Raw genomic sequence first — 17,500 nt, forward strand, 5'->3', positions numbered from 1 at the left:
ATAAGATGCTTATAGGGTAGCCTCGCTCTTCAATGCGGGCTTGAAATCGAGATAGTGCCACCTCAAGTGTTGTTTTTGAAGAGTTTTGTTCGGGGTAAAATGCTTGTATTGGAAGGTTTCAGTCGGCTTGTGATATGTTATATATGATATGATATGTTATATATGATATGATATAGAGAATAGATTTTTTTTCGAATCGTTCTCCTTTGTATACTGTTGTCGGTCTAGAGAAGTGATCTCCTTTTCAGAAATTTAAGCAGTAAGCTTTGTTACAGTGGTTAGTTATTGCAAGTTGTCAGCTTCTGCAATGAATAGGTTGATTTCCTGTTGATCTACGTCCCTTACTGAGAAAGCGTCATCAATGAAACGTTTCCATGTTGTTGGTTTAACTTTGCTCTGGCTTAGCTCTTTTGTTTCAATTTCTGGGTGGTGAACAAAACACTGACCCCCAGTCCATGGACTACCCATATGGACTACCTAAATAGACTACTTCTCAAAGAGCCCCAAACCCCAAAACATTTTTTTCGCTAGAATGAATCTTTGCACCTGTTCGACACACATTGCGGCCATTTTTGCTGGCTTTTTCTAACAAATCCTGTCATTTTATGGGGTTCAAAAGTTGCGAAAATCCAAGCATCTTTTGTTCACGACCGAGTCAGAATGGGAGTGGGTCTATTCCTGATTTGACGTCACATCTAATTTGTACGCATGTTTACAAAGAATTAATGCAATATAAATCAGTTTGTGACGTCAAATCAGGAATAGACCCACTCCCCTCCTGACTCCGTCGTGAACAAAAGATGCTTGGGTTTTCGCAAGTTTTGAAGCCTATAAAATGGCACGATTTGTTAGAAAAATGAAAAAATGGCCGCAATGCCTTTCGAACAGGTGCAAACATTCATTTTAGCGAAAAAAATATTTTGGTGTGAGCGGCACTTTAACTATAATTACTGTCAAAGTTGACTGACCTTCTTTGCTCATTTAGGGTATAAAGGGGCATCCCTCAGGAACTTAAAGATGCAACTATAGTCCACTTGTACAAAAGGAAGGGAAATGGCAAATATATGTGACAATCATCGAGGAGTCTCCCTTCTCTCAGTCGCTGGCAAGATTCTCGCACGTGTCATGTTTATGCGGCTCAACAACCACCTTGAGTAAGGTCATCAAGCTGGGAGCCAATGTGGCATCCGAAAAGGAAGAGGCACAACTGACATGATCTTTGCTGCACGCCAACTGCAAGACTGAATGCAGAGAGCAAAACCAACCACCCCTACACCCCATTCATTGACCTCACCAAAGCATTCGATTCCGTCACCAGAGAGGGCCTATGGAAATTTATGAAGGAATGACTGCCACAGTACTTGAGGATACTGAGAATTCCCAACCATTCCCCATCACAAATGGAGTAAAACAGGGATTTGTCCCGGCTCCAACACTTTTCAGCATGGTTTTTACGGCTATGCTTGCTGACGCATTATTTGAAGGGGATACTGAAATCAAACTAAGACATCGAACAGATGGTAATTTGTTGAACCTGCTCCCAGACCCCCCCAGTTTGGAGCGCCCGAAACATCCTTGATGTGCGTACACCTTCAAAATCTCACGCTACGCCCCTGCCAGGGCTGACTTTTCCCAGGTTTGGGCATCAATGTCGAGCGTCTTCAGTGAGCATTTAAGGGGGTCTTTATATCGCTTCCTTTGACCACCTTGGGATCTTACCACCTGTCCAGTCCATCTAATTTGGTTCTTTTGCAAAATGGTGTGGATGGATGGCATGCCTGATCTTTTAAGGATCTCAGTATCTGGCACTTTGTGCTGCCATTTGATGTGCAATATCTTCCTGAGGCAACGGAGATGTAAGTGGTTCAATTGTCTGGAGTGTCGTCAGTTTAAGCTACAAAATGGTGAACGAGCAAAGTCTTGAATGTCTGAGCGACAAAAGCTTGAGCAATCTCTCTTCGAACAGATAGCCCTTCATTTGTTTAAGCTCTCAGGGGCATGGCGCTAATGTATTTGCAGGACCTTTTGCAAGTCAAGACCCCGGGACGCTACTCCACTGGGTCTTCTCTAGGTTCCTGGCACCTGGTGCAAGACCTTTGGAGACCACACATTTGCTGTTGCAGTTCCCAGATTCTGGAACAGCCTTTCTCTTTTTGTCCGAGAGAGTGACTCTGCTGTTAATTTTAAAAGAAACTTTAAAACGTCAACATGGCGAGAATTTGTTTTTTAAGGATTCTGGGTATATTTGGTTCCAGACCCTTGAATCCAAAATGCTGGATGCAACATGTTGCATTCGTTTGGCCACCTTGTTCGACACTTTTCAACAGTATCCAACAATATTGGATACTTTGGCTAGGCCTGTATCGGTTAATGAAAACATACTGGGAATAGTCACACAGAGACAAACCTGTCAGTATAATTCGAAATGTAAAAAACTTGGCCAGATTTTATCATGAGTTTTAAAATTAATGCTTCCAGGGAATAAGGTTTTCAGGATTTGAGCTGTACGCACGGGCGTACGTGCGTATACGGACACTACGCCCCTGCCTAGACAGCCAGTCCTGGCGGGCATCCATTCACAAAGGAGCCAAAGCAGAAGAAGCTAGGCGATCTGCAGAAGTAGAATTGAAAAGGCGCTTTAGGAAGGAGGCCGCGGTAGATACTACCATCTGTGTACACGTCAGATCTGTGGAGGATCGTTTAGGACAATAAGTGACTTGTGCATGCACAATAGGTAGAAAACACACGGGGTTAGTGGTCATCATCGCAAGCGATGGACGAATGTCACTTCTTAGGGCCTGTTTATATCGGCCGAGACAGCCCTCCTTCCAGAGACAACTTTACCGAGCGTCTATATGAGAATTGCGTGACCGAGACATCATTTAAGAGGCATGTTCAACAAGAAATTATTTCAAAAAAAGAAATGATGTTTCGTTTCCGGAATGGTTAGGGTAGGAGAAAAGATAAAATACTGTAACTCGTGCGCCACTCGATCTGTCATATTTATTTCGCTTCATCTGTTGAAACTCTTGAGAAATAAAGATAGAAATGTGGACGAAAACTCTCTGAACTGCGAGAGGAACAGATACTTGTTTATTTTCACAATACATCGAGGTATAAAGTCTACAAATACCTATTTTACCTTCAAATGCCACCGCATAACATTTCAAATTCCATTTTCCATGAATCTTCCATTACATGTGTTACGTGTGAACCTAGACAGTTAAGCCTCGTATTCACGAGCGACGCAAGCACAAGCACAAGTACCTTATACGCGTGAAAACGAACGTCGACATAAGCATTAAATAACAACCACGGCTTCCGCCATTTTGTTCGAATGCTCAGACGCGGAAAATCTGGAACGAGAGCTTTAATTGGCTAGACTTAGCAAATTTCCTTGTGCTTATGCTGTGTTTCGTTTTCACACGACGCAAACGAAGGCAAGCATAAGCGCAGGCACAAGGAAAAGGAAAAATGTTGATCCTTATGCATGGGCTTGCGCATGCGCTTATGCTTGCGTCAACCCCGTTTTCACGTTGAAATAAGCGCTCTTATGCTTGCGCTTCTTCTTGCGTCGCTAGCGAAAACCAGGCTTTACCGGTACCGGTCAATATAAAATGCAGACTGTAGACTAGGTATAAAATGCAGAGTCTATTTCAAATCAACAGTTGCTTTGCTCGCACTTGCTCCAACCTTTCGCCATAGTTCAGCATGGCGGGGATTTCGTCTAATACATCCAAGGTAAGAATGCAGACTGAGGCCTAAATTGTCGCATTGTTTAAAAATCGTTCAGCAAATATGCGTTCCACTTACCATAGTGACCGCAATCGCCTTCCCCGCCAAAACTCTGTTGTTTCATTTTCTTAGCTCGATATGTCGGGCATCTTTTCCCTTCCTCCTATTTTCCACAAAGGCCTCTCTCGTTTCAAACTTTCATTCGTGCATACTAAATACGATTTCCGAAATCGTTCACCGTGATGTCATCAAATTCGCAGGGTGTTTTGATGTAACGCACAGATCTAAGAACTGGGGCACCCAACGGATCTGTTCCTCACATTATCTGTTCCCCAGAGGAATCTTGCTTGCTGGCAAAAATAAAGGTGTTACGATTAGCTGGCTGGGAAATTTTGTTATTGATAGAGGTTTTGCCTGGGAATTACTGACTTTTTCTAGCCTCATTTCAACCCAAGCTGGCTGTAGAAACTCTGAAGACTGAGGACGACTAAAAAAAAAAAAAAAGAACTCATTCCCTCTCCTAGAGAGTAGTCACAAACATACGACGGCTGGTCAGAGTGATTGCGCTTGCGGAAAAAATTTGTTTTGTCCCGTTTTTGTAGCTTTTGTTCAGTCGTTTTGGATCGAGGGATTTGAAAGCGCGCGGAATTCCTGGCTGGGAAATATATTTGATCAGCTGGCTGGGAAACTAACCAATTTTATCTAGCTGGCTGGGAAATTTCTGGTGTGTCTTGCTGGGAAAAAGGAACAGATAATGTTTTCCCAGCAACACTGAAAAACACCTGAAAATGCCTTAATAACATTTATTTTCATTAACTGGGGTATAATAATACAATTTACAACAAATTGGTCGTTGGGTACCCCTGTAAGAATTGGAGAGGTGATCTATGCATGAATTTGTCTCCTATGACAGTGCAACGTTTTGGCCTTTTCCATTGAACGGTTTCGATTTTATTTTTTTTACTTCAAATTTTCAATGGTAACAATCAAATCTTAAAACAATACTGACGCGTTAAAGAAAAACTGTGAATTGAAGGTTTCATAATTATCTGAAAAAGGGAGACCGTGCAGGTCCCACGGTCTCATTCTTTCAAATTTCTGTTTATAGCCTGACAGAGGGAGACTGACGACGTTGAATTCAGCTAAGGGACAATGTTTCTTGAAAAGTAAGGTCTTAAATGACTCAAAACCTGCAAAGCATCCGTGGCCGTTCGAGTTCCTCTATGTGCCCGGAAGCCAAAAGGGCGGAAAATCACGGTAATTGCCCGAAACGGAAAATACCATAATACTCTTTGTTTGCCGACCCAAATTTTTAATAAGCATAGACCACTTTCATAAATGGCGACCAACTTTACATTCTTTTGTATTTATGTTAATTAGACCTACTGCCCTCGTTTGAAAGCAAATATTCTTTTGAAATTTGCTCGTCGTAGCGAGGTTAGTAGGGCTTATTAGCATTAAAACAAAAGAATAATTTATTTGGCCGCCATTATGAAAGAGGTCTATTGTTTTTGTTTTCTCTTAACTGGAAACGTTTTGGTGGATAAATAAAGAGTATTATGGTATTTTCCGTTTCGGGCAATGCGATCACGAGTTGCATACTTAATTAGAATGGAAAAAAACACAAATATAAATGTATATATGGAACGCATATAAAATAAAGAGAACAAAAATAAAAATTCATGTCCTTAACACTTATATTTAAATTAATAGGAAGAGGTGTAAACATATCAAAGCAAAATAAAAAACACAGAAAGGAAATGAAAATTACGGCACACCATTGTAATAGATGCATTAATCAATAAAGCTGTTTGAATATTGACTGGAAAGGTGCGCCGTCATGATTATCTGCCTCGGAAATAAACTTTTATTAGAGCGTGAACAAAAACATTTTTTTTGGAAATGTGACAAGCTGTGGTTTTAAATCTGTTAATTAAAGTAACTGAGCTGTCCGTGTAGCAGCCTTTTAGATGCCTTGCTCCTTAAATTAGAAATTTCCACTGATCGAACAATCAAGCTAAAAATTTGATTTTACATCATTCAAAATCTTCCTGAATCTTGGTCCGAATCTTCAGAAGCGGGAACATATCCCTTTCTTAAAAGTTTTAATTGTCTCACTCATAATTTCGATCAGTTCGTCATCTACCTTGACCTCGTCATCGGCAAAAAAAAAAAACTTTCTTCTTTATAAAAGGGAGGGAACTGGCCTATATATAATGCGAACTTGTATTGATCCGAACCGTGAGTTCAAAATGACTTTCACCTAATGTACAGTATTAACGTAACACTACTCGCTCTAGTTGTACATAAACATTTCATCATTTTCACGTGTTTAATATCGTCACTTCAAATTGAACGGACTTTTGACCAAAAATATACTGAACGGGCTAGGAAAAATTAGTGCTCTTTTGTCGGACTTTAGGAAAATACCAAGGCTATTATTTTTCTCCGACGCGGTCATCCTTATAAATAACGAACCGTCCCTTAAAACAGTGTTCAACTTCCTTAACCTGAAACGCTTTCTTTTTCACAAAAGCCAGTTCTCAAAAGGTCTTGCCCTCAATCACGCATGAAACAAGAGCTCAAGGTAACTGCTTTCTTTGACATATCAAATTAATCCGTTTTTTCGTTTCTTGATGCTCGTACCCTAATTAACGCTGAAGAGGGGTTCTTGTTTATATATACTATATACATGCTCGTAACTCTGTCCCCTCCTCTGCACATGTCTTCTTGGATACCAATGGCGTCCTTTGATTTTAATGACTTGATTATCTTCTTACGAACTCTTAATGATGGTCGCAATTTTGTGGTATATTTGAGCGACCTTCAAACGAGTTTTAGGAGTTAACAAATTTTTCGTTTCTCACAGATACATTTTCGTGCAGCTATCGCCGTAAGTAACCATGGACGACATTACTAACTACTGGCTGGCATTGCGTGTTTTGTGACATTTTCAATGTCATCTCGAACAGTCCTTTCCAGGACTTCACTCACCCGGACGATGGTACTTTACCAAATTATGATATGACTCCTAGGTTCAAACCATTTACGATTTTCTACTTTGCTGGATCTTTGAGAATGACACGCTCTTTGCTAGCTAGGATTTTTATTTCTTAAAAGTTTTGTTCCCTGGGATTGAAGAGCGGGTAATTTTTCCTAAAAAAGTTAAATAGTAACGAAGATTGACGGGGGCACACTCGGCTGATGTTCGGTACATCGTACGATAAAAATTCTCGGAAAGGGTCGTAAATGGGTACTCTTGATCACATAGGCAAATCAGACAAATTATTGGTGTGCCTAGGAGTTAATCAATTCCACAGCAGGTGCGTAATTTACCTGAACTATGGCCAAGGAATTTCATGTTACGTGGAGTTCTGGAAGACGGATAGACACTATGTTTTAGAGACAGGGTTCGCACGCGCCTTGAAAGTTCTTGAATTTCAAAATAAAATCTAAGGTCTTAAAAAGTCCTTGAAAATTGCAGTCAGTGCTGAAAGTCCTTGAAAGTGGCAGCTAATTTCATCCATCGTAGATTCTAGAGTGCCTGATATGAAAATATATGCTACTGGCAGAACAATAGCAACACATAATAGTAAAAAACAAATAAAAACAATCATTCACTATTTTCGCAAATCCCATAATACAGTTCATTCTGGGGGGTTACTTGCATTAAAACAATGGATATCCAGTTCAATGAAGCATGATACAGTCCCAAGAGTAATTAACATGCATTGGTTTTATGCAAAGAACCTTGCAAAAGGTATTGCATTCTGGGATTGGGAAAATAGTACAACTCTCCGAACGTCCATCAAGCGCCCCACGCACGCACATTTCCTGTTTGGTTATATTCAGTGCTCTGATTGGTTTAATATTTGCAATGCTAAGAGCCAATGAAATGTTTTGTACTATTCGCTCTTCCCGCAAACTGCCGTGTGCTTCGAGTGCTTCCTTGTTTGCATAAGTGTTGTTTTCACGAGTGAAAGATTTTTAACAATGGACAAGTGTGTTTTCAGCTAATTGTGGCTTCAGAAACCACTGTACAAGGAGTGGCTGCGAGAACTCAAGGATGACGATGCATCGTGTGCAGGAAGGACGTTGACATTTCGAGCATGGGAGAGTTGGTGCTCACAAGTCAATTGAGGGCAAAAGAAACATCAAACACTGACACCTCAGCAGAAAAGGTCATTAGCAAGGGTTTCAGGTTTTTTTTGGCAGTTCTCCTCAATAACCAGCAACTACACGTTAAGATGCCAAAGTTTCAAAATCCTCTACATCTGAAAGTGGCGAACATAATAACTCCATCACTCAGTCCATTACTGCGAGTTCATCGGTCATGGAAAAAAGTGTCAATCGTCGTGAGACGTTGAAGGCAGAAATTTTAGGGGCATTGAAAGTGATGATGTCTCGTTACTCATAGACTTTTGTAGACTTTTAAATCGCTGGTAGGCGCATTCGCTACTATATGAGTATCTGATTCTCGCTTTATTTTGCAGTGCGTGGAGTCCTTGAAAAATGGAAAATGTGTCCTTGAATTCTAGGGTACGAACCCTGTAGAGAGCTATAAAGACCATTGAGATATTTTTGTCATCTCCTTAGCCTCTCGGCTGGAACAGAAAGAGAGCGGTTTTCTACTGAACTCCGACTTGCTCACAGTGGTCGACCAAAGCGATAGTATTTTCGCGAAATCATTGTCAACTGGCTTAGAAGTGGTTCTCGACTTACATACCGTTTTATGAGTCTTGTGGATGAATCAAGTGAGTCGAAGTCCCAAGTATCGTACTGAGCTGAACCATGCGGACAAATAGGGTCAAATAGTAAAGCATGTTTTATTTCTTGTGAAGGGCAACGTTACTGAACATACTGCCTGTCTTAGATAATTCCCCTTTTGTTATTCCACATCAAGGGAGGATCCATACATTCTGGCAATAGACTGATCAGGTTTGAAGCCCAACAGCAACTGATTCAGTTGTATTCTCCGTTGATTTAGCAAAACAGAACTACTAGGCAACAACTGAAGAGTGACAAAACACACATGTATTCTGCAAGTACAGACGTTTCGGACTTGTTCTTTCTTCTTTAAATAAAATAAAACTCCCGTGACCCCAATACCTCAACGTCCACCGTAAAAGTTTCGTAGATTTAGTCGACTACAATAAGCAAAAAGGAACGAGGTCACGAATTCCATCGGACTGAAGCAATTGCGCAGCCTTCACCATTTTTGTACGGGTGGAAATTCATGGGTGAAAATTCGAAGCGTTTTGTTATCTTTATAGGCCGCCCAACAAAACATCTTTTTGGCTAGGTACATGGTACTTCCCATCACGCCGCACTGCATGACTAAATGATAAAGCCGCGGCTGCTGAGTAGTTTGAAAATCAAGATAGCGACTTCGGTCATAAATTGTCATCCTTGCTTTGTTAGGATCGTTGTATTCTTCACTTACAGCTCCACTTGGATTACCTGGATTTGTATCATAAAACTCAAAAGTTTGAATCTTCACGACAAATCGGGTTCCATCTTTTGGGGGACGGGGTGCATAGCGGGGCCCCGTTGGCTCCAGCCTTGGATGTGTTAAACAATGTCTAAGGACAACACCACGTGGAGCAACAGCACCACGTGGAGCAACACCAAAAAGTGGACCAACATCACCAACCGGAACGCAAACTTCTATGCTGTTCCTTTGTCCTATAGCTGCACATAGGTATTTGTGCCTTCTCCAGTGGAGTGTCTGGCATTCCTTTCCACAATACCTTGCTGTCATGCAACGCTTGCAACATTTCAACTGAACTTCACGTCGGAAGCAGAAAGCGCAGTTTGATTTCGAAGATGCTGCCTGTAATTCCACTTTGGGTTTCCCATTTTGACTACACGTGTTGTTGGACCTGAAATCTGCTGACACTGCGTTTGGAAAAGAAAATTCAAATTCGGTCCCTATGCCTTTTAACGCATTTTCTTCCTTCCGGATTTCGTGACCCAAGAAGTGGAAGCGAAGATCCTCCGGAAAACCATGTAGCTCAAAAGGATGCAGTCCGTCATGAAAGGCAGGCCCGCAGTTGCTGTAAATTTCATTGTTTTCTACCAAGCAGGCAGGCTTTCCCGGACTTTGTTTGCCAACTCTGATTCCGCCCATCTTGTTGTTATAAATCTCATTGCCTTCGAAGTAACCACCTGAATTGCACTCCACCCATATTCCCCACCAGAGGTTTTCGAATACAACGTTTTTCTGAAAACGTAAGTCGTTAACGTAAAATGACACCTTAACTCCATGGCCATTGTTGTGGTAAATTTTGTTTCTTCGTATGTCTACAGCACAAGACGAATGAGGATCTCCAGTTATGTGTATGCCTTCAAATTTGTTGTCGTAAATTTCGGAATTTTCTACCGTGGCCTCCTTAGGCAATCCCCCCTTGTTCCAGGCGAGTGAGAAAATGCGAACCCCTTCAGTGTTTCCGTGGATAAGGCACTCCTTAACATCCACACGCCCGCCGGCAGTTACGTCTATGCCAGAGGATTCTACTGGATTTTTGCCGTTTCCTTTTACTTTGCATTTTATCAATGAAGCTGACGCCAGACAACCTTCGACTAAAATTCCACCGGCTGGGCTGTCACTGATTGTGCACTGCATGAGCTTTGCTGTGCCGTAGACGGTTACTGCGTGGAATGCGTTGATACTCCTAAATCCACAGTTCGTGAATTCCACATCTCCACTGGGTCCCACAAATATTGTACTTTTTTCCAGAAACGAGACGTTTTGCACAAAACATTTCTTGGAAAAACGAAGTCCGTCACATTTTATTATAACGTCTTTCCCATTGCAATAAGCCGCTAAGGTGGTGTCAACGATGTCATTAGAACCATCGGAATTCTTTAAAACATGAGTCACGTCACCTATTTGCACATGTCGTCCACCTTCTATGTTGTATTGGTCACTGGCAAGAAGCAGCACTTTCTTTCTCAATTCTGGGATTTTGGATTCCAATAAAGAACTTCTAAGACCCTCAGACGTGTTAATAATTTCCCATCTTTCATCTACAGCTTTGAAAGTAGTTTGAAAAGCCTCATAACATCGACACGATCTCGCGTCGTGAGAGTATGCAATAGCTGCGAAGCACAATGCAGAGCCCTTCCTTCCAATTCCATTTAGAGCCAGAGCTTTCCTTGAGTACCCTTTCCAGCATCCGGGCCGTATTTTGAGATACTCTTCGCAGTCTTGAAGGCACTTTTCAAAGTTTTTCAGTTTGAGATGCGCCGTTGCTCGATTATTAAGAAGTCGTGGATCCACGCATTGTGCTTCCTTGCTTGCTTCAATTGCTTCTGTGTACCTGTCGATTGCTTCTTGGAATTGCCCGTCTTTGTAGGCCGCGTTTCCTCGCAAACGAATCTCATCGATGAAAGCACACTCCCTATCATCACTGACAGAGTTATCAGATTCAGTTGGAGGCCGAGAAGAGTAGGAAATGATTTTCCGGAACATCTGAGGCAGGGGAATAGTGTGCGGAAAAAGCTTTTTGAGCTCGTTGGCCTCAATGGCACTCGCACAAGAATCCAGGATCTGAAAAGCAAATTGTTCAGCTTCTTTTGCTTTCTCTTCATGCCCGTGGACGCTCAAGTGTAAGGCATTTTCATAAACAACACGAGATGTCTCAGCAGATATAACCACCGCCTTAAGGTCCCATTCAATCTTTTCCTCAAAGAGAAACAATGTTAAATGCTTCTGCAGTTCCAAAGCATGACTTGTTAACTTGGACCACATATAGAACACAGATGGGTTTGCCACAGAGGCAGATGCTTGTTCCTGCACTCTTGCTGTTATATCGGAAAGGATTTGGTCCGGTGATGGGCAATTGATGAAGGCCTGGTGCAGAATTTGAACCGTTTTAAGCAACGACGAGGCAGTCTCTTTGCTGTCCATTCTGCTGCGAAGGACTTCCTGAACTAGACGGTGCAATCCAAGGCATTTGGATGTTTTTCGCTGAAAAAGCGAAAACTTGGTCAAGATGTTGACTATCTCAGGCTTCATCATGTCACGGTTAAAGTTATGACCCGGAGGAGCATCAGCAGTTAACAGATGAGAGTGGATCAGCTCTTCTGGAATTTCACTGGGTGCAAGAAAGGCAGCAGCTTTCACGAAACTGGATGCGAGTTCACCGTGTGGTGATTTTCTGACATATTCAAAGTTTAAGAGCCATGTGGTATGCACCGCTAGGCGGCTTTCAGACTCGTATTCCCACGATGGTTTTGTCCGCGGATAGTTCCTCAACAAGTTTAAACGCTGAATTTTGTACTCTTCAAGGTAGCAATTTATAGAGCACTGAACGGCTTTGATATGCGCACCAGCTTGTTCTAAAGCTAGGGGAAGACAACCAAGTTCCCGAGCAAGCTCATCTAACGCCATCTCTTGTCCTTTATGATCCCCGACATCACTTCGGCTAAGTAGAAATCTTTTTGCTTCGTCCATCGTGAAGACGAAAATGCCAATACAGCGTGATGGCTCTAGACCTATTGCTCCAGAAACTTCCTTGGGTTCACGTCGTGTTGTTAGGAGGACATGGCCGCTTGCTTGCCTTTTCCAACGACCAAACAAAAGTTTTTTCATTTGTTCTGAAAGATGTTGTTGATCTACATCATCAAGAACAAGAAGCCACCGCCTTGTTTGTTTTGAGATCAACGTTAGGACCTTAGACAACGTCAAATCAAACGAATCTTCCAGGATTCCTAGTCGTAATGCAAGGTCATTCAAAGAGTTTTCAAATTTACGATCATCTTCCATGGAAATCCAATAAGCACCTCCTTCGTATTCTGGTTTATGCTTCCACGCAAAGTGAGCTGCTAACGTCGTCTTTCCGCATCCTCCAAGACCGCAGATGGCTGCCATCTTAAGTTCGCCCCCATGTTCGAAAGAAAATAACTTTTCAAGGTTGCTTACTTCTTTTTCCCTTCCTGTAAACCATTTGTTTAGTTCCGGAACATCAAAAACGACCTCTTTGGAATCATCTGAAAGGGCTAAATTGCCCATCTTTGTTTTCAGTAAGTCCAGTTCTCTTTGTAGGGCAGCACTTCTTTCCTTCATGGTTTTGCAGAGATTCTCTACTTGTTCTTGTCTTGTTTTCCAGTGCAGCTCTGATGTTCTAAGGAGTTGTTTGTGTTCTTTGTCTTTTGTAATCATTTCTTGTCTCATAGTATCTTGGCCTTTGTGAAGCTCCTTGCACGCTGTTTGCAAACTTGAGTACTGCTGCTCAACAACATGAATGGCTTTGTCAAACTCGGACTTAAAAAGAGCAAGGATAGCACAAGTACTTTGTACGTCCTTCTCTTCTTTAGCTTTGTAATCACTCACACAGTTATAAAGGTCTTGAACTTCCTTACGTACGACTTGCAGAAGAGTGTCATCCAGTGGTTTACCAAGACAAATTTCTAGTCCTGTATGGAACAGAAGCACACATAAAGCGACTAGTTAAACTTCTGAATCCCTCCTAGGTAACAAGTGCTACTTTTTTTTATTTATTTTTTTGTTTTCCTTTTTGTTTTTTTATGTCGTTATTGTTCTTATTACATAGGTGGCCCATACAAACCGTATCCCTGTTAATCTCTATCTCTCTCACATAATTACTGGGTTGCCATATGAGTAGAATTTCTCCGTTTTATTTTTTCCCGTGTCGGAAAATGGAAAAGTTGCCACTTTCCTGCTAAGTATTGTCTTTCTGCCTAGAGTCTTATATGCGCACATTTGGTAGGTTCCAGGGGGTAGTAGAAGTGCGTAGATTTTATCCGGTGAACACAATACAACCAATGACAGCGATGCCGATGTAACGTGAAAGGTGTTTTATAGAGTGTTTCCGCATGACGTTATAGCGGCCATGTTGGTGTCTCTAAACAAAGGACGGCAGCCATGTTGGTGTCCCCAACTAGTCCTTTCGGAATTGAGCTCTATTATCATGCAAACGTTCTCTTTTGTTTCGGTGGAAAAACAAGGTTACTGATCACGTGAGTGAAAGCACTCTGTTGGATCTTTTAAAGTGCCCATAACCTATAAAGTTTTATTTTCCTATTTGAAAGTCCATGTTAAAAAATGCACTTTGGCGAAAGAATTTTACAATTCCAGCGAGAGGCGAATTTTCTACGATTTTTTCAATCCTACTTTTATTTGGTACACCCCTTCCGCTGGTCAGAACCTCACGGGCTCGCTGTGACGTAGATTAAGGAATGCTTGTTGGCGTGGGTCTCATCTTTTCTTACTAATCAACGCCAAGGTATCGCTCAGCTATCGTTTTTGGTATTTTTCAGTAAACAAAAAAATCAATCATGCCTACATTTATCATCAAGGAAAGTGCCTCTGAATCTGGAAGTGAATAAACTGGCGATTAAAAAAAAAGAATTTGAGGCGAGTAGTTGCCGGTCTCGACGAGTCAGCCAGCGCTAGCACTGAAACCCAGAACTACCCGGAACCCTACGTGGACGAACCATTAGCAGACGAGGAATGGCTAAAAAATTACAGAAAAGAACAAGAGGATAAGGAAGGTCTCGCGAGGGAATTAAAGTCAACGCTTATGTTTGTTCCTGTAAGCGAATCTCATCCGCCTTCAACGATCTTTTCGTTTTGCTGTCCATACAATACTGAAAGTCATACTCTTTGAAGTGAATCTAACACAGTGAAGAAGTTTTACCGGGCTTCTTTTTACCAAGACTAATCTGCAGCCATTTTTTCTTCTTTTCTTAGGTATTGCGTTTTGCGAGTCGAAGGATTCCTACGTATACTTATTCTTTTTTTAGGATCAGCTGAGTTGTTGCATCGAGTGGTTACGCATCTTTTAGGCATTTTCAAGGGAATTATTCCTTACTATACTGTTTATATCGCTATTCCTTTTTCACTTGAAGTCACGTGTTCCTTAATCTACGTCACAGCAGTATTGTGACCGGGAAGAATCGATAGAAGATAGCAAAATGAAAAACCGCAAACAATTAATCACGTTAATACAATTAAAAATGGCTTTTACACCACTTGTGTTACGGTACTATATATCATACATTGGGGTAAAAAAGAACATTTATTTTGATACTTGCATTGAGAAAAAGCCATCGGAGCTTGCTACAAACAGAACGAAAGGATAAAAGGTTAAGTCAATACTTTTCCAGTCTCTGAGGCACATACAAGAAACGAACTCAAACCAGTCAATCAAAAGGTCACGTTAAACTTGCTGGAACGGGTCATCCGAAGGCACACCATTTACTAAGGCCTCCACGATGCCACATTATTTCCACCCGTTCTGGATTATTGGGGTTTTTTCCCCCAAAAAACGTTGAAAATAGTCTTGCTGCTTGAAAAGAAAACCGCAAAAATTAGTTTCCAGCGGAAATTTCCGTCAATTCGAGGCGCAAAAATTGTTCCCGCAAACCTCAAAAATCGCCCGTCCACGAAATAAAAGTCCCGCAACAATTTCATGCTACACGGTAGCCATAGTTTTGCACGTCAGAAGATATTTGTTTAGTCATTCCAGAGTAAAATGAAGTTTATTTGGGAAGCTAACAATATTCTTTCACTGGTTCCTGGTTAACCCAATTTATTGCTACGACATACTTGTGCGAAGATTGTTTACATTACTCATTAACACACAGATTTTTCAACAATATATTGCTTTAATCTAACCCAAAATCATTCAGATAGTAAGAAACTCCATATTTATAACCACTCCCTTCGCTTCTGCGTTTGTCAGAATTATGATTTGCGATGCAGGTTCACGTGTTTGCAAATTTGCTTTTGCATCTCACAGATGTTTAGATTTTCAATTACAAACTCTGTTTTGATTAGCCACTCAACCTCATGGTTGAGCAGCTTCTTCCATTGTAGGAGTTACCAGGAGTACCTATTGGATTCCTGGGCTTTTTTTCTTCTTTTCGATTTTTTATTTTCGGCATTACTCCTGGGAAAATCCAGTTTCAGCTCCTTCATTCCCACGCAACTCAGTGCCCTCTGTTTTTGTGTAACACGTACCACAGGCAACCCAGTTTACCCTCACGGAGCGTCCAGTTTCGATAAAATCCAAGATATCGTTTGTATACTGCTATTATAATCACATAATAAAAGTATTTTTACCTGAAGTGTTGTTTTTGGTAATCGTTGTGGCTGAAAACGACGAATTTTAGTGATTTGAAGGGTTTGTGTTCGACGTTCACTTGAGTGTACCAATAGAAAGACAATGGTGGAAAGCTCGATTTCGGACCGCTCGAGCACCGAGACGATTTTCACCAACAAATTCCCATCGTACGAGTTTCAAATCACGAAGTCAAGCTGGAACTCAGAGGTTTCTTTGAAAAAATTTACAATTGCTTATTCATTCCAAATTGCACGAGGAAAATCATGTGATTACTTATTAACAATACACACGAAAAAATTCAAGATGGTTAAGCAGAACAAACGCACGCGTATAACGCAATCAGGAAAAAATTGCGCCATAAATTGCGCCACCCAGGGCGCGCGCTTGATTTGAAAACAAAAGATTTGATTGGTTCTGACCCAACCCTATTGTTTATTAGCTAATCATAATCCAGAATTTCGATGTGTAAACTTGCATTGGTGTTACACTTGAACTGCAATGCTCTCGGCCAATCAGAATCGAGTAATTGTTTAGTGTATATTATTATATCTGAAATCTGTCCAAAACTCGAAGCGCCAGACCTCAAATAATACTCGAAAAATCCAGCATTCGAAGCTCCAAGGATGCATAGCTGGATTTCGTGTAGCGTAGCCAATCAAAATGCAGGATTTGCATTAGTCCACGAGTTGGGTAATACTAATATGTGATTATAATAGCAGTACACTACAATATTTTGGATTTTATCAAAATTATGTGAAATATATAGGGATTAACGGGCACACAGTTTGAATGGACCCCCTATGGTTCTTATTGCTTTCTCAAAAGTTGTATTCAATCCCTTTGCAGAGGTCTTGTTTGCACTGTACCAGTTGTGAAAATTTTGACACTGCAGCAACATGTGCTACCTTCTGCACGTGTTTTTTAAAGTAAAAACAGGTAACATGAGACAATTCTGCATTGCGCTAGAGACTTTACCAATCGATCAGCGTTCTCTTTCTACACGGATGTCTCCAGTGTCCATGACACCAAGATAAAGATAATACGAATACCTAGTGGCCATAACTTTCCTTCGTCAACGTGTTTATTTATTAACACATTACATGCCCCAAGCGGCTGAGTTAGACAGTGCGGTATCACTACAGTACCTTCTTTTCTCCACAGCTTTAGTTCATCCAGGATCCCCGTCTCGACTGTGGGTGAAAGTTTCAGGTTTATTACTAAAGCTTCCATGAGGTCAAAACTGATATCGTAATGAGCCTTAGTCCAAACAGTAAAGTCGCAATGCGCCCACTCATTACGAACCTTACTCTTCAAATCCTCAGCCACCTTTCTGACGGACGTGAAGGGCAAAGCTCCACAGAGAACGGAAAGGGCTGCTGAGCAGTCGAAGGTATGATCAAACGCATTGAACTGTGCCATGAAGGGTTTCATATACAGCTTGGCCAACGATACTTCGTCCCTTACACAGTAGTCGTAGTGGCGTGGCTTACTATGGAGAGTGTCGTTACTGTTGATACTCTGGTAATTCAAGTTCGTTGTACTTGGTGGAATAGTTCTCATGATAGCTGGAAATGTCTGCTTGTCAAGGCCAAAGTTTCGCACAACATGCTGGTAGAATGATCTCATTTCATTCATAACTTTATCTCTGAGGCACGGAGTGAGGACATTGTGAA

The 17,500-nt window shown here is 41.4% G+C and overlaps 1 protein-coding gene across 2 annotated transcripts in view; it reads right to left on the reverse strand.

The window, feature by feature from the left end:
* Nucleotides 1-3,601: 3,601 nt before the first annotated feature.
* Nucleotides 3,602-17,500, reverse strand: part of LOC137999564 (uncharacterized) — a 19,865-nt gene continuing 5,966 nt past the window's right edge. Inside the window, exons 2-4 of one of the 2 annotated variants that reach the window (XR_011122976.1) lie at nucleotides 16,973-17,500; nucleotides 8,462-13,155; nucleotides 3,602-4,085 (exon numbers count right to left, since the gene is read on the reverse strand). The exon at nucleotides 16,973-17,500 is cut by the window's right edge and continues 145 nt beyond it. Coding sequence is in view for 1 of the 2 variants with exons in the window: in XM_068845372.1 (XP_068701473.1) it covers nucleotides 8,945-13,155; nucleotides 16,973-17,500 (4,739 nt within the window). In the remaining variant the exon portion in view is untranslated. Of the gene's footprint in view, nucleotides 4,086-5,391; nucleotides 13,156-16,972 lie in introns of those variants that run through there. The other variant, XM_068845372.1, reaches the window with a different exon arrangement.

The sequence above is a fragment of the Montipora foliosa genome, chromosome 4, assembly GCF_036669935.1.
Source record: "Montipora foliosa isolate CH-2021 chromosome 4, ASM3666993v2, whole genome shotgun sequence".
NCBI classification, from domain to species: Eukaryota; Metazoa; Cnidaria; class Anthozoa; order Scleractinia; family Acroporidae; genus Montipora; species Montipora foliosa.